This window comes from Eublepharis macularius, chromosome 2, assembly GCF_028583425.1.
Source record: "Eublepharis macularius isolate TG4126 chromosome 2, MPM_Emac_v1.0, whole genome shotgun sequence".
Lineage (NCBI taxonomy): Eukaryota > Metazoa > Chordata > Lepidosauria > Squamata > Eublepharidae > Eublepharis > Eublepharis macularius.
The window spans coordinates 5,242,660-5,266,215 of NC_072791.1; the positions used below are offsets into that span (position 1 = coordinate 5,242,660).

General features: G+C 49.8%; 2 protein-coding genes across 2 annotated transcripts in view; both read left to right on the forward strand.

Annotated features, from left to right (window-relative positions):
• Nucleotides 1-13,269, forward strand: part of MAP4K5 (mitogen-activated protein kinase kinase kinase kinase 5) — a 110,044-nt gene extending 96,775 nt beyond the window's left edge. Inside the window, exons 27-33 of the mRNA XM_054970520.1 lie at nt 37-140; nt 954-1,131; nt 2,470-2,538; nt 5,318-5,410; nt 6,855-6,925; nt 7,989-8,044; nt 11,300-13,269. Of these exons, the coding sequence (XP_054826495.1) occupies nt 37-140; nt 954-1,131; nt 2,470-2,538; nt 5,318-5,410; nt 6,855-6,925; nt 7,989-8,044; nt 11,300-11,387 (659 nt within the window). The 3' untranslated portion in view covers nt 11,388-13,269. The remainder of the gene's footprint in view (nt 1-36; nt 141-953; nt 1,132-2,469; nt 2,539-5,317; nt 5,411-6,854; nt 6,926-7,988; nt 8,045-11,299) is intronic.
• Nucleotides 13,270-15,569: 2,300 nt separating this feature from the next.
• Nucleotides 15,570-23,556, forward strand: part of CDKL1 (cyclin dependent kinase like 1) — a 40,876-nt gene continuing 32,889 nt past the window's right edge. Inside the window, exons 1-2 of the mRNA XM_054972390.1 lie at nt 15,570-15,686; nt 17,777-18,076. Of these exons, the coding sequence (XP_054828365.1) occupies nt 17,909-18,076 (168 nt within the window). The 5' untranslated portion in view covers nt 15,570-15,686; nt 17,777-17,908. The remainder of the gene's footprint in view (nt 15,687-17,776; nt 18,077-23,556) is intronic.

Genomic DNA, 23,556 nt, shown 5'->3' on the forward strand with positions numbered 1-23,556 from the left:
GCTGTGTAATGAATTGTTTTTAAAATTCTTTTTTAGTAAGAAACCCATACACCGGCCATAAATACCTCTGTGGAGCATTACAGTCAGGAATCGTTTTGCTTCAGTGGTATGAACCCATGCAAAAATTCATGTTAATAAAGGTGCGTTTTATCTACTTTGCTCAGTTGTTTAATTGTTTCCATGGGCCATTTCGAGAGAGAATTGCTTCCCTTTAACTGAACACTGCTGGCCAGTTGTTTGTGGACTCAGTCCGTGATGCCAGTGCTGGTCTTCCACATCCTACGATCATCAGGGGAGGCCTAGCTTAAATGCCAGGAGAGACAGTTTGGTGTAGTGGTTAACAGCGGCAGGACTCTAATCTGGAGAGCCGAGTTTGATTCCCCGCTCCTCCGCTTGAAGCCAGCTGGGTCACCTTGGGCGAATCACAGCTCTCTCAGAGCGCTCTCGGCCTCACCCACCTCACAGGGCGATTGTTGTTGTGGGGATAATAATGACATACTTTGTAAACCGCTCTGATTGGGCGTTAAGTTGTCCTGAAGGGCAGTATATAAATTGAATGTTATTATTTAAAGAGAGAAGAAAGTGGAGAGGAGGGGCTTTTCTACGGTGGCCCTTCTGTCACAGAATTCTCCCCTGAGAAGCAAATCAAACAGGCTGTCTTGTGGCGAGCCAAAGACCTTTCTTTTCAGAAAGGCCTTTGGGCAGCACTCCTGACTCGTGTATCTGTGTACGTTTTCATTACAGTGGTGTAGTTAACATCAGTTTTAATTCAGATTATGTAGTGGGTGGTACTAGATGCATTCATAGCTGTTGGGAGGAGGCCGAAGGGCCATTGATCACAGGGAGGGGACACCAACCAAGGCAATGAATGGAACAGCCGTCTTTTAAGGAACTGGATCTTAAAACCGGCTGGTTGCTTTTCAGTCTGATCTGTGTTTGATTTTTCGCCCCAGCACTTTGATTTTCCTTTGCCAAGCCCCTTGAACGTGTTTGAAATGCTGGTGATCCCAGAACAGGAATACCCCATGGTGTGCGTTGCGATCAGCAAGGGGGCCGACCCGAACCAAGTCGTTCAGTTTGAGACGATCAACTTGAATTCGGCTTCTTCGTGGTTTACAGAAATAGGCGCAGGTGAGGCTCTTGGCGCGATGGCCCTCGATTTCTAAGTGTCGGCAGTCACGACCAACAGTTGCCCAGATGGTCTCAGTTCATTTGCTGTTGTGTTGGCAACTTTCTAGTCCTTATGGGCACAAAGAGAATTTGAGGAAACGCTTTTGCTTTAGGGCCGCTGTGCAACTCTAGCGTTCTGTGTGCTGTCTCGTGGCCCTGGGAGCTTCTTCTTCGCAGCAGCAGCATCTTCCTGTTGTACGGACGTGGCTCCCCACATCTCTTCAGCTGTTGTTCTTGACAGCCGCCCGAGGGGTGATATTGGGCGATACCCTTTTGCTCGGCTTTCTCCAGCCCGAGGAACCTCCCTCCTTCATGATGCTTTAGCAGAAGAGCCTCTTGTGTCTGAGGAAGGCTCCTGATTTCGCAAGGAAGGTGAAGGGTGGGGTTGGGGGGGGTTGCTGGAATGATTCTTTTACCCAAACACTAATAGCTAACCTCCAGTCCACTGGACTGCCATCAGTCTATACAAATCAAACTGGATGTCTGCACAGAGTCCCAATGTTTATTGATGCCACGGAGTGTAGGGAGAGGCACTTTGCTCTCTGCCTCACTTCGAAGGGGAGAGGGGAGTTGCATCCCATGTACCCTCTAAAATATCAATAACTGCGAGAAGCCTGCCTTCGACGAGCACAAGCCAGTTGGGTGGAGCGGCAGGACTCTAATCTGGAGAGCCAGGTTTGATTCCCCCACTTCTCCGCTTTAACCCAACTGGGTGACCTTGGGTCAGTCACAGCTCTCTCAGAGCTCTCTCAGCCCCATCCATCTCACAGGGTGTTTGTTGTTGCGGGGATAATAATAACACACTGCTCTGAGTGGGCATTCAGTTGTCCTGAAGGGCGGCATATAAATCAAACGTTATTATTAATGTTATTATTAAAATTGAACGGGTTAAACAACAAACACCCCTCTCTCCCTCCTACATGACCCCAATTAGATTTGAGGCTGGTCTTACACGTGCCCATGCTTGCGCACACACACACTTTACCTGACACAAACTGAAGAGGTCCTGTGATTGGTATCATGTGTATTCTGGCCCAGAGTTAAGTAGGGGCGCTTCCTCCATTACAGTAGCCGTTACCAGTGAATCACTTCTCCACTTTACCTCTATTGTGTAATTTAAACTAAGGAAATGTTGAGAGCACCTTTAAAAAGCAAAGCTTTTAGCAACGCTCGTCAGCATCGAAGGCAGTGCCACGATCGCCTCTCCTGTAACTGTGATGGCCAGAGCCTCAGACAGGCTCAGGGAGGCTGACTTGGGAGAACAGAATCCTGCCCATTGATCTTTTTTCTCCCCTCAAGGCTGCCAGCAGCTGGATGCCATCCACGTCACGCAGCTGGAGAGAGACACCGTCCTCGTGTGCTTGGACAGTAAGTAACGAGGCACACCAAGACCTGCTTTGGCCACAGTGGGATTTGCTGTATGCATCTCTCTGCTGAAACATTAAGAAACACACCAGTTTGGTGTTGCGGTTAAGAGCGGCAGGACTCTAATCCGGAGAGCCGGGTTTGATTCCCCACTCCTCTGCCTGAAGCCAGCTGGATGACCTTGGGTCAGTCACAGCTCTCTCAGAGCTCTCTCAGCTCCACCCACCTCACAGGGCGATTGTCCTGAGGATAATATAACACACTTTGTAAACTTCTCTGAGTGGGTGTTAAGTTGTCCTGGGCAGTATATAAATAGAATGTTGTTGTTGTTGTCATTTTCCCTTGCTGAGGTACCCGAGGTGGACTACGCCTGACCCCAGCATGGGAACAACAATAAAATCCTGCCTCTTGGAACAAATGTTTCCAAGTCCATACCTACCTACGTGTCTCAAAGCCCACCGACAAACAGGGCCAGCATCATCCTAATAGCCCTAACACAATTGGCCCAAGTCTCTTAGGATGAGCACTTCCCTAAAGCACCCCAGGGGAGGTGATTTCATGGACTGCTCGTGTGGGAAAGGTCTGGCTCAGGACTCTCACAGCTGTGCCGAGGCAAGCCCCCCCCCCCCCCCCCGGGACCTCCCTTGTAAAGCGGCGGCTCTTCTTACCTGCCTTACCTACCTGGATCAGGGCCTTCTGGTGAGTCACGGACTACCTACCGTCTGCTAGGCGTGGGGAGCCCCTGCCCAGCTGCCTCCCCACCCCCTGCTTTTTGGAAGGGTCTTCTGCTGGGGTGCGTGCGTAGAAACTGAGGGTGCGTCTCTCTGCATGCATCCAGCGGGGCAGCAAGGTGAAGTCACGCAGCCGTGGAGAGGATTCCTCCAGGGCTCTGCTGGTTACTTTCCCCGCTCTGTGGCACACCCCTCTCCATGTGTTTCCTGCCTCCAGTTTTCATGAGCTGCTACTTGCACTCTTGACCTTGACTGCAGTCAGGTGGTTGTTTGGTCTCTCTCTCTCTCTCTCTCTCTCTCTCTCTCTCTCTCTCTCACACACACACACACACACACACACACACACACACACACACACAGAGGACGTCTCTGATGTCACATGACTTTCCGTCACATGCTTGCAATTCAGTCAGTTCCATGCAGGGTGGGTCCCAGGTAGAAGGGCACTTCTTGCCGTAGAGGATTCCTGAGGTCATGCACATGACGTCCTTTCACAGCTCGAAGTGCCCGGTGTTCAGTGCTGGGAGCTGTTAATTTTTATTCAGATCCTTCTCAGGGGGCCCCATTCTCCAGCCAGGGAGCCAGTGCCAGTAGTTAAAAGCAGCCTTGGATAACAGCAGCAGTTAACTGGGCAAAGCTACAGCGGTTTGCAAAAACAACACAGGGATGTGCTTGCCAAAAGTCCTTCTGAGCAATTCTGTTTTGTATCATTTCCTGAACGTTAAGGGAGCATTAAACATTCAGGGGGGCCATTCCACAGTGTGGCGCCATGGCCAGAAAGGCTTGCAGCTGAGCAGTGGCTGTTTTATCTGCTTTAAGGGTGGGGGCAGGGGGGGAATAAAACTGAATAAAAACTGATTCAGAGAAGGCAGTTGGTGAACAGGTTTGTGTTGGGTGAGACTCTCGGTCGAGTGAAAGAACAATATTTTGTGGGAAGCTAAATGTTCAATAAAGCACAAAGTGTAATTACACTGCTGTGATTTTACTGTCCTGCTTTGTACCTGAGGCACTGCAAAATTAGGTTTTCGGTTAGGGCCGACACTGGCCTGTTCCGATTCGTTTACGATGCAATAAAGTGACGGAGGGGGAAAAAAATTGATTTTACTGGCCGCTTTTTGCTTGGGGACATTTCTTGCGAGAGCGCCCCCAAGTGGCAAGTCCCCTGAATTGCTGCATAAGGGCCCTCGGAATCTCGGACCTCCTCGTCAGAGGGGTGTGATTGGCCAATAAATGCTTCACGGCCTGCTGCTGCTTCCAGGTGTACAGGGGCACGCAGCTTCCCTGCCTTTGGGTAAGGGAGGGGCCAGAGCGTGCAGCGGTTCCCGGGTCAGTCCTGCATCTTCAGTGAAGGAATCTTGAGTGGCAGGTATGGGGTGTGTGTGTGTGTGTGTGTGTGGCTTTTCTCTGCCTGAGCTAGGTACACTAGTGGTCTAGTTGGTCTGCAGATGGCAGCTTCAGACGTTCCAAGGGATGTCCATATGCAGAAGTCCAGATAAAAGGCCAACTTTGGGGTAAGCTTTAGCAGCTGAGGACGAGACCAGATTCTGAGGAAGGGAGGGGGGGTGGCATTTAATGGCTGTCCACCCTCTCTTCTGCCACCTGTCAACAATAGTGAATGTCCACACAAGGGAACCTGCCAACAGTCCCAAGTCAAAAAGCCGCACTTCTCTGCTGTCTGCACATGCACAGACAGCTCTTACCGTTTTTTATCCCTTGCTTTTTGCTAATCTGGGGCTTCTCCCAGGTTTTCAGAATCCTAAATTATAGCCATGCCTAGCCCTGATTGTGCATATTTCTTGATACACATGAGAGCCAGTCCTCGAATGATAAATATAAGGATTAAAGATCAGAGTTTGTCTATGAATAAGAAGGCTCTGTGCACCCACCCACCTGCTAGAAACGTTGATCAAAAACAGCACTCTCTGTAGCTCCCCCCAAAGCCCTGTTAAAGAAACCTCTTTAGAGCATTCATTTCCACAGCATCTGAGCCCTTTTCAACAACCATGATTTGCCACTGAGGTGATTAGTTTCTTTTTGGCATTTCTCTTGAGGATTTGTGAAAATTGTGAATCTGCAAGGAAAACTGAAGTCAAGCAAGAAGCTGGCCTCCGAGCTCAGTTTTGATTTCCGCATCGTATCTGTAGGTAAGCAAGAGCTTTTCCAGTCCGCTACAACATCATAATAATCTTTTGAATGTAAGCTGTTGTTTGGTCTGCAGTAGAGTGGCAAGAGTCAAATCCAGTAGCACTTTAAAGAACAACAACGTTTTTCGGGTAAAGCTTTCGAGAGACAAAGCTTTTGTCAGGTGTACAGGGGCAGGCAGCTTCCATTCCATTTCTACGCATCTCCATTCCTACTTGTATCTGACAAAGGAAACTTTGACTCTCAATAGCTTATACCTAGAAAACCGTGTTGGTCTTTAACATGCTACTGGGTTCAGATTTCTTTATTCTGTTTATGTCATTTATAGTCTGCTTTTCTCACTGATCCAGAGGAGTTAGCTGTGTTAGTCTGCAGTTGCAAAATAGTAAAGAGTCCAGTAGCACCTTTAAGACTAACCAACTTACTTGTAGCATAAGCTTTCGAGAACCAAAGCTCTCTTCGTCAGATGCATCTGACGAAGAGAGCTGTGGTTCTCGAAAGCTTATGCTACAAATAAGTTGGTTAGTCTTAAAGGTGCTACTGGACTCTTTACTTTCTCAGTGAGGTAGATTACATAGTGTGAGAGTATATTTGTGCGTCTTCCCTGATTGCCAAACGAGACAGAACATTGGAAATCCAAGATTAGACCTCCCGTCTCTTTAAATTTATCTTCACAGCCAATGTGAAGTGGTGGTGTGTGAACTGGGTCTGGACTGCAGTGGTCAGAATTTAGACCTATACGTTTTCCATATGGGGACAAGTAGTAGCTTGGGGGGCCATTTACACCAGGAGAAATAGCGGGGGGGGAGGGTTAATCTCCCCACCCCAGAACACTGCAGTCTTGGTTAATATTCTCAGCCACTCATGCAACTGATATAAAATGTAGTGAAGGGAGGCATGGAGCAAGACCATGGATCTCCAAGATCTCTTCTGGTTCGGCCCACAGCGCTGCAGTTTTTATAGCGGAAATATTCCTCCTGACCCCACTTCTTTGGGATGGTAGTTTGTGGTGGAAGAGGGCTGTCATTGACCAGGGCTGCTAAGGACGGCCCCTCCTTAGTAATGGTCCAGGCGGCTTCTAATGAATTCTCTGGACAAGGTTCAGTGGTCAGGCTGCAGGCGAAGGTGAATGCCAGGGGCAGAGAGTAAGCAAGAAGCTAGCGCTGCTGGTCTTCGTGCGAATGGGTAAGCCAACACTCTGTCCCAACATCAGCAGCTCCTCCTCTCGGCCTCCCTCCCCCCCCCGGGGGGGGGTACTTACGGAATTCCATCAGGTGTGAGCAGTGCAAAACCTCTCCCGTCTCTCGGCCATGATTCCACGTGCATTCCCACCGTGTTCAGGGCATCTCCCCAACACATGTATAAAGTGATACGGGGATGTTCTGCTTTTCTGCGATCAAAGGCTGCACTCTCAGTTGCCGACCTCAGGTTGTGTCTTTTCTTCAGTGTGCCTTCAAGACAGCGTGTTGGCCTTTTGGAAGCACGGGATGCAGGGCAAAAGCTTTAAGTCCGATGAAGTAAGTATCAGTCTTGGGTTTTATAGATTCCCCCCCCCTCTTCCTGCCTGGGTTTTCATACTGCCAAAGCTAAAGCCTGAAGGGCTTAAGTGGAAGAAGGGGGTTCATTTTTGTGCTGTTCACACAAGACAGAAGCGGACACTTGCCCAAGAATGGCCAAAGAGAGCTGTTGGTATGCATGGGAAGTTTCACATGTACCACTACAGCTGAGAGCTGGTGGGGTGCCATTAGCCAGAGTCCACGCTGTTACAGCCTGGGTTTGAATGTTAACCTCGGCTCTGAAGCCTTTAGGTGATCTTTAGTGAGCCCCTGAACTTCAGCTCCCCGTCTGCAATTGCGGACGATCGTAATACTGGACCTCTTCACAGGGATGTTGAAAGGCCCACAGAGAGAATGTATAAGTGTGAACACTCTAAAAACTACATACATACCAATTAATTGTTCCTACTTCTCCTTCACTTCTCTTGTTTCATAAATGCAGGACGCCAACCAATCATAGTCTGGGACCTGCCCCATAATGTGCACGTTTCCCTAATTATTGTGAGGCAGTAATTGAGTGGAAGAGTGCCTGCACTGCATGTGGAAGATGCATGCAAAATATGCTTTTAAGAATCTTTTTGCAATCATGAGATCCAGGGACCTGGCAGTTGGGGGGTGGGGCTTCTGTGAAAAGGCCTGAGATTTCGAGGAAGCTCACGTTGGTATTCTTTCCCACGTTCGGCACTACTGTGAATTGTCAGTGCGCACACTCAGAGATTGTTAGAATGGGGAATGACTCTTGAAGTGGGTGCATTGTCTGTTCATTGTGTGCGCCGGGACCTCTGCGGTGCTCGTCGAGACCCCCCAGCCCATGATCTCCACTACGGCAAGATCAGTATAAACAAGCTGGCCTGATTGCTCATCCTTCCACCAGCACTCAGGTGTGGGTTTAAAAGCAGCAGGTACAATTCAGCCAGTGTATATTGGCAGTCGGGACACAGCGTCTCTTCTCTAAATGGCTGAGAGCGCCTCTTATTCCACTGGTCTCCTCTCACGCTCTCTGGCCCTTTCCCCTTTTCGGCAGGTCACCCAGGAGATCTCGGATGAAACCAGGGTGTTCCGCTTACTGGGCTCAGACAGGTAATCTGCAGAGAAAATTACCCACCTTTTGTCTCTCTTTTTTTTTAAAAAAAAGTTGAATGTTCAGAGGAGGAGCTGGGAATGTCTACAAGGGGTCAACAGCCCCCCACCCCCCGGATCATGCCACCACCTCCCTTCAAAGGGAGTTTCTTCTTCCACTGAAAGATACCACCAAAGAATCCAGCCACTTGTGTGTGTCTGAGTGTGTTGGTGGTCCCTTCCCGTGTCTAAGGGAGCAGCTTTGCCTCCCCCCCCCTTCCCCCCCCACAGCTTTTTTTGTCAGCTTCGCTCTGGAGCATCCAAGTGAATCTCTTGGTCAAACACACCAAGGGTGCTGCAGCCTTCCAAACAGGTGAGGATGGGCAGACTCCTTGGGGGGGGGGATGGATGTAATGGGGCTGTGTGCGCGTTGCACTTCAGTGCTTGGTTGGGGGGCCTGAAATACAAAGACGGAGGCAGTCCTGCCAGGGAGTTTGCTCTGCCGCCCTTATTAAAGGCACCACAGATGGGCAATGGCCACAGGCAGCAAATTTGGGGTCCTGCTGATAAGGGCCCCAGCGTGTGCTCCAGGCCACAAGAATAGGAATGGCAAACGAGTACCTGCTTGGCTCACTCAGCACACCAGGCCATGGCTGGAGGGGCCTCTGTATGGAAGGACCTTAGAACACGTCAGGAATCCCCCGTCGCTTTTCATTTTGGGTTAAGGTCAGTAGAATTGAACAATCGTGTTTTGAATGCCCCTTGTGAAGAAATAGATCCAGAGGAGTTAGCCGTGTTAGTCTGTAGTAGCAAAATCAAAAAGAGTCCAGTAGCACCTTTAAGACTAACCAGCTTTATTGTAGCATAAGCTTTCGAGAATCAAGTTCTCTTCGGCATCTGATGAAGAGAACTTGATTCTCAAAAGCTTATGCTAAAATAAAATTGGTTAGTCTTAAAGGTGCTACTGGACTCTTTTTGACCTTGTGAAGAAATGGTTCCCTGCAATGTTGAAAAATAGCATTTATTTTTATTTATTTACATTATTTATAATCCACCTTTGTCACTGAGACTCAGGGCAGCTTATGCTGTACAAGTCAATACGATCAGTGGCTGGGACATTCAATAAGCAATACGATAAGGTATGGATTGCAGAAATCTTTAAAAAACCAGGCAGAAATCTGATACAGAGTTGAAACAATGCTGAAGCAAAACATAAGTAATTTAACATGACGTATTAAAGGATGCAGAAACAATAGGGTTTGAGTCCAGCGGTACCTTAGAGATCAGCAAGATTTTCAGGGTGTAAGCTTTCGAGAATCACAAGTCTTTTCTTCAGGCTGAAGAAGGGAGCTTTGACTCTCAGAAGCTGACACTCTGAAAATCTTGTTTGTCTCTAAGGTGCCACTGGACTCAAATTTTGGTTTTGGCATAGTTTGTGGAAAGCCAAGAGAGTGGCAGTTTTCCTCAACTCTCCAAGTAGGCCATTCCATAAGTTAGGGGCCACCAGAGGGAGTGCATGTGTGCAGGGAGCTGTTGATTTTGCCCATGTGCAGGGTGGTGCCTGCAGAAGGCCCTGTTCAGATGAGCAAAGCTGCCATGGCAGAATATAAGGAGAGAGGTGGCCCCACAGATATGAAGGTCCAAGGCCATGAAGGCCTTTGTATGTGATAGCCAAAACCTTGAATTGATCCTGGTAACTGGTGGGTAGCCAATGAAATGACTGCAGAACGGGAGCAATATGCATGCTCCGTCTAGCACCTGACTGTAATTGAGTTGGAGCATTCTGCACTGAGTGGAGTCTCCGAGTTGACTTTGAGAGGAGACCTATGTAGGGTGCAGTACAGTAGCTTAGTCTTGATATCACAATGGCGTGGATCCAGGTCAGCCGTGTCAAGGTAGGTGGTCATCCTCCAAGCCAGACTGAGTTTGAAGAAAGACATTTTTTTTTCTGGGAAAAGGCAAGATTAAACCCTTCACCCTTCACATGCTGGTTTTCTACATTCAAGGAGTTTTAACAAATGTGAGTACACATTTCTATGAAACATGAAATCCAAAGCCTGAAGCAGTAAAGCCCAGGTACCACTTCCGATTTCATTGTGCTGACTTTATACTCCATTCACAGAAGAACGCTTTTTCATCTCCTTCCTCCCCCTTTACCACCCGAGCCCCTTGAAACGCTACCCCTGTGGTTCAGAAGATCCCTGGGGAAAGCATTGGCTGCAGTGCCAGGGTCTGCAGTAGGAGGGGAAATCTGCCTAACTCACCAAGTGTCTTACGTCTGCAGACAGTAACCCAACCCAACAGCTTTTAGTCCTGGAAAACACGAAAAACGAATAAAAGAAATGCCTTTTGGGCTTGGTTGGCGTGCCTTTGTCCTGGCTGTGCAAACTGAAAGGGCTAAGAGTAGGTGCCATTTGTTGGGCATTAATGGATTATTATTGGCTGGAAGGGAATCTCTGAGCCTGAAATGCCAAAAATCAAGCGAAGAGAGGACAAGGCAAAACGTGACAATTCGAGCATATACTTGGTTCCTCCCATGGTGGTGGTGAGGAGCTAACTTCACATCTCATTTTCTGTGTGTCTTCCCTGGGTCTGCGTTATCCGATGCACGTTACAACTTCTGGTCTTGGAATTCCCAGGCATGCACAGGCCAAATTTGGAGTAGGACAGGGGTGGGATTATGAGATGAGGGTGTTTAAGCCTCTCCCCCATGCCATTTGCCCATCCGGTACTGGCCTTGGGGGGGACATTTTCCCTGTTGCGGGCTCCTCATGTACTGATGGTGTACACCTAGGCTCCCCCTGCCCCTAAAATGGAAAACGGGATGGGGAGAGACTTAAGGAGCCCCCTCCCTCCACATTGCAGGCCTGTCTTAGGTCGAACCCACACGTGCCTTGGGAGGGAATTCCCATTGTGGAATCTACATACACATCCAAACTCGGGTCATGGGAAGATGGGGGAGGACATAAGGAAAATGGAACATATTATTAGATCACCATTCCCGTTTTGTACCCTTGCCATTCTCCTGGCTGTTCCATGTGCATTCATTATTCTGAATTGATTTGAAGGGTTGCAGAATTTGGAGTTGGCACTAATCCAAAGGGCAGGGCTACGCAGTGGGGCCTGCTTAGAGTTTGTGCCACCGAGGACCCCTGCACCCTCCTGTCACTTCCAGCAGCCCAAACCGAGGGTGCTGGCAGTGTTGGTGGGCCAGATACGGTCACTGGCGTGCTGTGTTGGGAGTGCTGACCTTCCCTTCCTCTGATTATGTCGCAGGGTGGTCGTGCTGGAAAGCAGGCCGACGGACAACCCAACTGCACACAGCAATCTCTACATTTTGGCAGGCCATGAGAACAGTTACTAGGCAACCGTAACCCGACTCGGAGAGCCAGCCAAGGAATACGTCGCATAAGGAAACAGCCTTCAAGGAAACTCTGTACAGACCGGACTCTGGGACAACTCCCCCCCCCCCCCCCCGCCGCCTACTTTTTTCTGTGTCGATATGCAAAAGGACCCGATCCGTTAGGAACCAGAGCCAAACTTGTGTGCGTCTCACAGCTGGAAATACAGCTGTTCGTGCCACTTGCCACTATGTGGTTGGTTATGTCAAGTTCGCTTAATAAAAGCTATGAAATGATTAGCCCTTTTTGTTTGCTAGGTGTGCGGAAGACCCAACGCAGTAAAGGTGCCATATAATTTCTCCATGCTCTGGTCAAAAAGGCTGGGCCTCCCGTTCTTCCGTTTTTCTGACATGGCAACGCGTCTTCTTTATGCAAGCGGTGTGTGTCAAAGTCAGAAGAATGGGGAGATGTTTCGGGGGCATGACCCCCGGGAACGTCTCCTGCGCATGCCCCACAAATATCCCCATTTCAAGGGGTCGAGTGACTTTTCCAGTATGGTGTTTTTGATTTATTTTAAAAAATGTAACTATTCCTCTGTGGGTTTGTAAAATAGACTATTTAATCCTTATTTATTAATCTGCTGCTAGGGTGGTGTGTCGTATCTTAACTTTTAGCAGAGGAAGGTTGCAGAGCAGCATCTGGTTGGGGTGGGGGGGCTTTTATTTTTTACAATTGTACAAAGATCCAGGCATTCATTTGTCTTCCTCTTAGATGTAAGCACAGTGTCTAAGGGAAGCGTTCGTATATGGAGGAAGGGACAGGTGGGTTGTTGGCTGTTCCGGTATCAATGCAGTTTTGTACAAGAGTAATTTGTATGGGTTCTGCCCAAGGAACTGGCCATAAGGATGCTTGGTATTTACTGAAACAATTAAGAGGAGTTAGCCGTGTTAGTCTGCAGTTGCAAAACAGTAGAGTCCTGTAGCACCTCTAAGACGAACCAACTTTATTATGGCATAAGCTTTCGAGAATCACAGTTCTCTTCATCAGATGCCGTAAGCTTTCGAGAACTACTGTTCTCTTCATCAGAAACAACTTTATTGTGGCATAAGCTTTCGAGAACCACAGCTCTCTTCGTCAGATGCATCTGACGAAGAGAGCTGTGGTTCTCGAAAGCTTATGCCACAATAAAGTTGGTTCGTCTTAAAGGTGCTACTGGACTCTTTGCTATTTTGAAACAATTACGGAAATGCAAGCAAGCTCTTAATAAAGAATCAGGAAATTTTCTTGGGGTCTGGATAGAAATGGTAGATACATAGAACCTTCTCGTCTCAGAAGCTGCTGTGGGAAAAGAGGTGAAAGGCTTGTCTTGCTGGATCTTGGGGCTTCCTGATGCACTGCATTCCAGATGTGGCGGCTATCATGTGGCGGCCTCTCCCGGTCACGGTCCATACACAAAAGCTGGCAGGCACGCGTGAGACCGCCAGAGTGCTCACCGTGAGATTTGGCCTGCTGGAAAAGGGGTCAAAAGTTGTTCCTTTTCTTGGAACACAACCTCACACACACACACTGTGGTGCCAACCCAGGAACTTCAGAAGCCGCCAACAGGACAAGTCTTTTGAAAGCGTGGTGTCCAGGAATCTGCTTTAAGAAGTTTTAAGATGCTGCTTTGACCTTCTTCATGGACACGTATTTTATTTATACTGTACCAGAGGGGAGCCGGAGAAAGGACAGAGCCTGTGTTTTCCCCATTCTGGGCTGTTTCCCAGCGGTATGGTATAAATATATCTATACGATGCAGTATTGTCTAATAAAAGATGGGGAATCTCCTTTAGCCCACTCTCGAGCCTGTCATTCGTGTCTCTCCTTTTTTGTTTCCCCCCCATTAAAGTATCCCTTTGCCTCTGATTTTGTCTGCCTTTCTTCATTAAGGTTTAGGGTAAACAAGGAATTATACTTGCTGTGCGATTTTTATATGGCAACTAAGTGTTATATTTTCCCAGCAGCCACGATAGATCCTTGCTAGGAAAATGTTTGCAGGATTTTTTCTTGTCAGTTGGATGGTACCGAGTTGCAGAAATGTCTCAAGGACGTATTGGACAGTGTCTGTGCCACCTTCATGTTCAGAACCACAACAATTGCCTTGCTCATGCCTGTACCATGTTGGTTGTAGACTAAACTAGCAGTGACTCATACAATTGCAGTTAAGGATCCAGCCATTTTCCCTTCAGGGAGTCACAGTTGATTGGGGGTGGGGGGTATATTTTCCCAGCAGCCACGATGTATCCTTGCTGGGAAAATGTTTGCAGGATCCTTTCTTGCCTGTTGGACTGCTGAATATTTCAGAGTTTCAGAAATGTCTTGAGGACGTATTGGATGGTGTCTGTGATGTTCAGTACCTCAACACTTGTCCTGCACGTGCCTGTGTGGACTAGCAGCTACTCTCATACTCTCCCATGTGTCCCTTCAAGGCCTGCCTTGACCACTGCATAATGTCTGTTCCACCCTGCTGTTTAAAACACTTGCGTTGTCAAATAATAACATTTCATTTATATACCGCCCTTCAGGACAACTTAATGCCCATACAGAGGGGTTGACAAAGTGTATTATTATCCTCAACAATCACCCTGTGAGGTGGGTGTGGCTGAGAGAGCTCTGGAAGAGCTGTGACTGACCCAAGGTCTCCCAGCTGGCTTCAAGCAGAGGAGTGGGGAATAAAACCTGGTTATCCAGATTAGAGTCCTGCTGCTCTTAACCACTACACCAAACTGGCTCTACACTCTTAACCACTACACCACGTACACTCTTAACCAGTAAGCTGTTATCCACGACACCAAACTGGCTCTACATTACACCAAAATGCCACTAATGTTGACCAGCTTTCAGACTTCTGTGAGTCTTCATCGCCAGTTTGCAGCTAGTGAAACATGCGGGTCAGCTGGATACTGCATGGATACTCATCTTGGCAACTCAGAAACGCAGGGGACACTGCTGCGGTTATGTTGCGATTATACGGCATAGCACTCTGCACATGCTCTGAGGCACTTGACACTGGCCCACCTCCTCCATAGCCGAGAACGCAGAAATGGACAACTGGATGCCTTAGTCCAAATAAATAAAAACTTTGCCTCAGCCCACTTCCCCCTCTCTGCTGTAGAAAAGAGCAAGAGTCCAGTAGCACCTGTAAGACGGACAAAATTTGTGGTAGGGTTTGAGCTTCTGTGAGTCACACCTCACTTCTTCAGCTACAGCTGGAATGGGAGTCCCCCAGGCCTGACTTCTGAGCAGGGCTTTTTTTTCTGGGAAAAGCGGTGGTGGAACTCAGTGGGCTGCCAGCACAGGGGGCGACTCCTGGCAGGAGGTGGTGTCCCTGGCACCATATGAGCCTGCGCAAAGTGCATGCAGACTCCCAGGACTGCACAATGGCGTCACTTTGGGTCAGCTGGAACAAGGGGTAGTTTTTTAAAATTTAAATCACCCTCCGCAAACGGTCACATGGCTGTTGGCCCCACCCCCTGATCTCCAGACACTGGGGAGTTTATCCTCTCTCCAGAGGGAATAAACTCCCCTCTGTCTGGAGATCAGGAGGCGGGGCCACCAACCATGTGACCATTTTCAAGAGGAGCTGGAACTCCGTTCCCCCGCCTTCCCGCTGAAAAAAAGCCCCGCTGCTGAGCCGGAATGGTTGGGAAGGCGGGGCCCTGTCCGCTCCCGTTTTCCCCTCGGGCAGCTTCGCCCTTCACTTTCCCCACCAGCGCCTCGCCCTTGTGGCCAAGGAGAGGCAGGGAAGTCCACCGCTGAGGGAGGCTCCGGACCAGGGCCTCAGCCGCGGGCGCCACGAGGCCCCCCACACACGGGCCGCCCTCAGGCTGGAAAGCGGCGGCGGGCGCACGAGGGGCAAGCCCGGAGGGGGCCGCCCGGCCTGGGAGGAGGGGCCCCGCGCGCCACGACGCGGCCCGCCCGGGGCGCCCTTCCACAGGCGCGCGCTTCTTGGCACGGCCGCCCCGTCCGGGCTTCGCTGCCCGCAGGCGCCAAAGTGGCCTCGCCTTTGCCCTCCTCCGAAGCCCCTTCTGCAGCCGGGCGCCAGGGCGGAGGGCTGCCGGCCGGCCGGCCGGCGTCTGGAGGCGCCCCTGGAGCCGCTGCGGCGGGAGGCCAGGCGAGGCGCGGCTTCCCTCCCTCCCGCCCCGCCGGGCTGACCGGCCAAGGCACACCTCCGCCCGCGGCCGCCCCCATTGGCTGCAACGGCGCCTTTAGCGGCTCAGCCCAGCGCGGCGCCCCGCTTCCGAAAGGCGCGCCCGGCCGGGAAGGAGGAGGCGCCGGCGCCGGTGAGTGAGGGGCGCCGAGGCTGAGGCCTGCCCGGGGAGGGGGTCAGAGAAGGCGCCGTGGGGCTGCGGCGGGGCGCCCCTTCGGGTCCAGCGCCCGGCCGTGCCGCCCAAAGCAGGCCTTTTCTCCCGGGCAACTCACCTCCGTGGCCCGGAGAGCGGCCGGCCTTCCGGGAGCGCTCCAGCCGCCTCCCTGGCGCGGCCCCTCGGCTGCCCGCGCCGCGCCGTGGCAGGCAGGCGAGGGGGGCGAGAGCAGGCACCGGAGCCCGCGCCGCGCCCGCTGCCCCGCCCGCCCGCGCATTCCTCGGCAGCCCCGGAGGGCCTGAATGAAAGTTCAATTCCCCCGCGGGCCCTTGGAAGGGGAAGCCGGGGCGGGAGAGCCGCTTGGGGCTGCACCGGGGGACGGCCCTGCATTGCTCCGGGGTGCCCCGGCCGTGCGCCCTATCACCGTGCACGGGGGCCCCGGAGGACGCGGTGCCTCGGGCGCGAAGAGGGCAAGGCAGGCAGGCAGCGTGCGGCGGGCCCCGATCCCTGGCTCTTGTGTTGAGCAGGTGCGCCTTAGAGAAGCGGCTCCATTGCCCTCACCCTGTGCGCTTTCCTGGGCAACCATCCCATGTGCCTCTTCTGCAGAGGGCTGTATTGTTATTTATTTTATTTTAATTAATGTCGTTTTTAGTCCGCCTTTCTCACTGAGACTCGAGGCGGATTACAGGGTAGTTAGTACAGTCGGTATCAAGGACATTTCCATAAACGATGCCAGAGGGTAAAGAGAGATGAGTTTACAAGACACAGCATTAGTAGGAATCCAATACAACGTAGCTGCCAAGTCTATGGTTCTTAACTCATTGTGTGTCAGCTGGTGAACTGACAGGCATACTAGTCAGGCCAGGTCAAAGTAAGCCTACACACAGTTCATACTGAATTGGGGGGATTCGCTGTCACAGGATTAATTTAAATTTATTTGATTTTTACACACACACCCCATAAGCTGCCTCAAGGCTGGCTAGAACACTGTAATAACAATTAAACAATTTAAAATCCAATACACCAAAGTAAAAAGAAACCTGCAGACGCTAACCTAGATGGCTTAGAAAGCGGGAGAGGCCCATGACGGCTGTTCGAAATGAACCCTTCATGCTTGGAGGCAGCCTGTGGGAAAGGGCCAATGGCTTCATTCCATGTGCGAACCTTCCTGGAGGCATCAGGGGTGGCTGCCGAGAAGAATGAGATGCAAAACGATTTGGACCTGTGGTCTCTCCATCTTTTCCGTTTCCCAATCCTATTACTGCTGTTCTGTTGCTATGCTCTTTAAGGGTACTTGCCCCAAGATGTTTAAATTGCTAGAGAGAAGGGAGCATAAGCACAGATGCAGCCAGATGTGCCCCTCTCAAACAAGGAAGCCAGGAGAGAAATGGGTGTGAAGCCAGGAGTCTGGCATAAGGAGCTTTAATCTGCTCTCTCTGCTTTAAGGCTGAGCTGGGAAGGTTTTTGCTTGTGTGTGTGAGGGGGGGGGAATCTTGTTGAATGCACTGGGAACAAATGGCAGTGGGCCCCCCAAATAAATGCACTCTTTGAAAGAAAAACTTGCTTTTCCCCTAATGATTTCCAGTCAATTCACTTTATAGACAGGGAAGAAAACAAACAAACAAAACCCCAAATCTGGACTCGAAACAAAGAATGCCGTTCCATTGCGCTCTGCATTAAAATTCAGCTATAATCAAGACCTTAATAAGCAGGCAGATCGTAAGAGGGAGGGCAGGAAGGGTTACATCAGTGCTTAGTTTTCATTGTCCTTTCTTACACGCCCAAGGTAATGCCAATTTCTACTTTGCGGTCAGGAAGCAATTTTTTCCAGGCCAGTTTGGCCATGCATCCTGGAGGGTTTTTTTTTTTTTTGCCAACTTCTGGGCATGGGAGCAAACGGGGGTTGTGGGAGGTAGTAGTTGTGAATTTCTTGCATAGTGCAGGGGGTTGGACTTGAGGTCCCTTCCAACCCTATGATTCTGATTCTATGGTTCTAAGTACTGTTGATCTTGAATTCTCAAGTTCTTCAGCTACCCAGTGTAACTTCAGTTCTGGTTTTTGTTTTCCAGGTGTTGTGAAATGGTGCTGGGATTATTTTGCACCTTTTGAAGGACCGTGTTCTCTCTTCTTCCAACCTCCCCCCCCCCCCCCTGGAATAGCATAACTACGAGGCTTTACCTTCAGCTCTGGACATTAGTGCTATGGAGAGATATGAGAAGATCAGCAAGATTGGTGAAGGTTCCTATGGAGTCGTTTTCAAGTGCCGGAACAAGGACACCGGCCAAATCGTCGCAATCAAAAAGTTCCTGGAGTCCGAAGACGATCCTGTTATTAAAAAAATCGCACTTCGAGAGATCCGGATGTTAAAGGTAACTTCTTCAGAATTCTCATTAACAGAAAATTAGGGCTGTGTGCCAGTCCGCTTTTCTTCCTCTCAGTTTAATCAAGCAGATCAGTTAGAAGGGAAAAAAATTATTTAAAACCTTTAAAAAAAAATAACCATTATCATCTTAATACAGGCAGAGGTTCAAAAGGGTTATCTCATGCCTACAGTATTTTGAACATATATTCAAGTCACTTAAGGGTTTGGAAACAGCATTGCTGCCAAGCCTGACTGCTGATGGCTGTATCTGTAAGGAAGGCTGAACCCACCTTGGGTTCTAAAAAACTGGGTTTGTTTGGGGGTTATACTTTGAGCATCCACATGTCGCTGTCCTCTTATTGTCCACCTTCCAGGTTTTTCCATCGCCAATGCACTCTTTCTCAACCCGATTTGGCACAATTTTTCCAGAAAGAATGCTGTCCAATTGCATTCATAAGCCTTCTGAAGCAAACGTTTGCATTTTATGTTCCACCTACAATGGTACCGTTTTCCTTGACTCATCCCCCCATGGCTACATTTTCCCCCTTGTGCCACCAGAGGCCTTTTTTAAAAAAAGTGGTAATTGCGATTGTCCTATAAAAAATTATACTGATCTGTTGTGATCTCCCTTTTCCTCTGAAATGCCAGCATTCATTAAATAAGTCTAGCCCTTTTCACTGCAAAGATAGAAGGGAAATCCTATATCTGCAACAAAAAGAACTAGAGACTTTAAAAATTGTATATACTACTCATAGGATAGGTAGAGCAAGAAACTGTACTTTAAAGTGCCATCCTTTGCCAGTTCCTCTGGCTTCTGAGAGAGGCAGTTTGGTGTAGTGGTTAAGAGCAGTAGGACTCTAATCTGGGGAACTGGGTTTGATTCCCCACTCCTCTGCTTGGAGCCAGCTGGGTGACCTTGGCTCAGTCACAGCTCTCCTAGAGCTCTCTCAGCCCCCACCCACCTCACAGGGTGTTTGTTGTTGCGGGGATAATAACAACACACTTTGTAAACTGCTCTGAGTGGGTGTTAAGTTGCCCTGAAGGGTGGTATATAAATCAAATGTTGTTGTTGTTATTATTCCTTTGCTTATTCACTTTCAAGCATATTTTTTCAATCATAAAGGCTAGAACCATTTTTTTAATGAGGTTCCTAAGAAGCTGGATTTTGCTCCCAGTGGCACATTTTGCAAAACCCTGCGTATGATCTTCCCTGACAACCTTCCTGCTTTTTGTCAAGAGGGAGAAGCGTGCTTGGGGGAAGTGTGACCTCATTTGAGTCTTTCACCTCCTGCCAGACCCTGGCAAACCTGCTTTCGTGTGCAACAGGCAGCACGGCCGGGCCATCCCGAAGGCGGTGGCTGCGGTGGTCAGAATCTACCCACTGTGTTGCTGCGATGTGCAGGCGAACTTTCCAAGAGGTCAGGCCCTAAGGATCGGCTCTTTCTCTCCCCCTTCCTTACTCCTGCCTTGGAGAGCCTCCAGAATCCACCGCCTTGCTTTTCCTCTGAGGAACGCGAGGATTAAATCCAACCAACAGCTTATGTTTTCCAAATGACAATGCAAACTGACGTTCCCCGTCTGTTTTGGCCAACTGTTGCCTTGCAAGGCTGAGTTCCCGTCCAGGGATGCCTGAACGTGCCACGTTTGTGCTTTTAGGGGTATCGTTCTCCCCCTCCCTTGGGAAACGCTGGCAGCATGGAGGCTGAGACTTCTTTCTCTCTTGTGCCTGTCTCTGGTTCCACCTTGGCACATCTCCCAGCGTCCTTGACTTTCTTCTTTGCATTCTTGGTGGAGCAGGGGGGAAAAACCTGGCAGCCTCTTTGCATTGACTCGCTTGTAGTCAGCTCACCAGAGGATTAAAGATCGGAGACCTGCAAATATTGGGGTGGGAGAGACTGCCTCGCTAGAAGTGGCTGTTCCCTGTGTGTCTGATTAAAATCTCATGGCATTATTTCTAAGGTGTGCAGGTACGGGCAGCTCTGCAGTAATATATTGTGTATCTGTTTACAAATCATAAAGCTCCAGTGCTGACACCTTACAATAGGAGCTAGCAACTGGCCCAGGCGCAGTGGGGGACACCGTCCCCTCCCGTGCTGCCAGTGAGCAGGGCTGAGCTGAGCCCTTTGGGGGGTACTTGCACTTGCCCCTTTGTGCCTCCCCACAAAGTTGTTTCGGTGGCTTGGCTGCAGAACCAGGCCTGCCCACCCCCTGACCTTGTGTTTCGGGGAAGGAGACAGATGAGAAGGTTATGTATTTTCCTCCCCTCCCCCACAAATTTAATCCCATGTTTTCTGCCAGTGGGGGAAGGCAGGGGAATGCTCCACCCGCCCCGCCCCCGTCAACGAGTTGCCAAAGGTGAACTGTGCAAACGAAATCCACTTGCGGCTAAGACTTTTGCCCTCCACCACCAGCCACCTCATTCATCTTTGTGTGTATTGGAGGTGGGTAATGAAGCTGTGCCCCATACCTGGTTGACAGTCCTACCCAAGCTGTAATGCTCATACGGCCTCCATTCTGCCATTGCGCCCATTCATGAGTCATAGAATCAAAGGGTCATCTAGTCCAACTCCCTGCACGATACAGGAAATTCACAGCTACCTCCCCCTCCACCCCCAGTGACCCCCTGCTCCATGCCCAGAAGATGGCAAAAAACCTCCAGGATCCCTGGCCAAACTGGCCTGGGGAAAATTACTTCCTGACCCCAGAGTGGCAATCGGCATTACCCTGGGCATGTAAGAAGGGGCCACGAGAACTAAGCACTGATGTAGCTCCTCCTGCCCTCCCGTTCATGCTCTGCCCAGGTTCCCAGAATCAGCATTGCTGTCAGGTGGCCATCGAGCCTCTGCTTAAAAACCTCCGAAGAAGGAGAGCCCACCCACCTCCCGAGGAAGCCTGTCCCACTGAGGGACCGCTCTAACTGTCAGGAAGTTCTCCCTAATGTTCAGCTGAAAACTCTCTTAATTTCAACCCATTGGTTGTGGTCCGACCTGCTAGGGCAATGGAAAACAACTCCAGACTATCCTCTACAGTATGTGCTAGGTTGATAGCAGGCATTCTCTTGTTGTGGCCCTCTGTACCAGTTAGCTGCTGCAGAATTGGCAAAAATGCCCAGCCCTGTCTGGTGGCATGCTTACAACAGAAGAAGCTGCTTTTCGCTCTGCACTTAAGTTAAACAAGACAGACGGATGTTATCAGGTATTTGAGGAGGAGGGCCCAGGAAGCTTCTTCCCTCGCTCTTCCTGCTCCCCTACTACCTTGCAGCATCCAGGAAAGACCGATCTGTGTGCATTGGCTGTCACAGATCAAGCACAGCCTTGGTTACAAACATGGAAGCAGCTGGGGCCTTCCACTGTCAGGCAGCCAGGAGATGTAACTGTGTGGGTCCTTGCCTGTCTTTACAATGCTTAGACCCTAAGAGGTTTGGGGGCTGGCGCCTACGCTTCTAGGCAAAGAATGCCACTTCCGACACCACGTTGGCCTGTTCATGTTTGTCTATTTTTATCTGGAACTCTGGTTTCCGTGGTGCAGGATTTGAGAGAGATTGTTGATGTGAAGTGTGAATAGAGCTGTTAGTCATAAGTCTTCTGTATACAATGCAGTTGATGGGGGATTTGTGTGAGTGCTGTGCTACTAAGAACACAAGATAAGGCTGTAAGGTTTGCCAGGCTGGAATGGGCCAGGCATTCCTCTAGTCCAGCACTCAGGGTTGTATCCCACCACTCTGAGCCAAAACACACGTTAAGAAAAACCTAGGTTCAGCACGTGTTCTCTTACCTCAAGGTTTGCCGGGATCTGTAGGCGTCCTGGAAGCTTAAAGTTTACCATTTACAGAGCAGCAAAAAGGGAAAGGGAAATACAGGCGCCTGTATTTTAAGCTTTAAGCTTCCAGGACGCCTTTAAGCTTCCAGGACGCTTACAGATCCTTTAAGCTTCCAGGACTTTAAGCTTCCAGGACCCCTACAGATCTTTAAGCTTCCAGGACGCCTACTTTAAGCTTCCAGGACTCCTACAGATCCCGGCAAACCTTGAGGTAAGAGAACACGTGCTGAACTGTTATCGGAGGTGCCAAGGAGTTTTCCTCCAATGCAAAAAGCCCTTGCGTCCAAGGGGGAAGGGACCAGTAGCTAGCAGAGTGGTAGGACACAGGGCAGTAGTGCCTTCAACAGCTGGACGCCTCTGGAAGCATAAAAGTAACTATCCTGTAATTTCATAGACTCTGGTTGTCAAAGGTTCTCTGCCTTTGAACATAGAGGTTAGCTGTCATGACTGAGGACCACTGCCAGACTTCTGTTCTCTGTTAATTTCTCTGATCTTTTCAAAAGCCATCTTCGTTTACGGACATCTTGCAATAGAATCACCTGCATGTTAGAAAAAAACTCAAAACAGCTTTAAACTTTTTTTTGAACCCTCACATTAAAATGTTCCGTGTCAACATGTAAAAATAACCTCCCCTCCCCCCAACAATTCCATTCTGGTAACTTTAGCAGCTGTTTGCATTTTATGTGCAGTTTCAGGAACCTCACTTATGTTTCTTTCTCAGTGGTCCTCCCTCCCCATGAACAGGCAACTGTTGCCTGATCAGAGCCTCACATCTCCATAACCTTCTCTTAATATAATGGCGTGACAAATGCATGAGGCTCACTGCTGTGGGATGTAGTGAAAGCCACCAGTTCAGAGTCTCTATACATGAGATGCTTCGTTGCGTGTTTGTCAAGTGTAGGGACTGGGAGACACAATTTTATCTGGGAAGGGTAGTTTAAAAAGACAGCCGGTGGAGATCACTCCTCAGAGAGTTTGTTAATTTCATCTTCGCTGCCAGGTAGGCTCTGTCAATTTCACCTCTCCAGTCTAAAACTGTGGGATTGCAACCAGAGGGTAGCGAGGAATGGAGATGGGCTGGAGCTGCCTTCCAGAGCTGGGCTTGGACCTGGAGAGGTTAAAATGGGCTGAAGTTTCCCTTCTGCCATTTCACAGCCCCTTCACACAGCTCCAGTGTATAGCAAAGCCTTTGCCCTGCCGCTGGCTCTGTCTTTTTAAACTACCCTTCCCGGCTAACATGCCTCTCCCGACAAGTGTTCTTCACGTGTCAGAGGTATCGTGTAGAGAGACTCTCAGACAGCTGTTAGTATGATGGAACCTCCAAGTTGAGTGGCAGTTTACCTCTGAATACCAGGCGCTGGGGAACAGCCAAAGGGGAAAGCCTAGATTTCCTTGCTCTGATTGGAGGCCTTCCTACGTCATCTGGTTAGCTATTGTGGAAAATGATGCTGCACCAAATGGGCCATGGTTCTGATCTAACAGGGCTCCTCTGAGAAGGATTCCAAAGGGCCAGAAAGGAACCCAACAGTAGCACCGTCAGCTCATGTCAGGCATCGTGGGTGATGGATGCGTCTCCTCTTCATGCAACCGTTGCAAACAAAACAAGACAACGTGAAATGCGGGGCCTGTGCCGAAGGGTATTGATCGAACAAGTAACTGCAGGCCTGC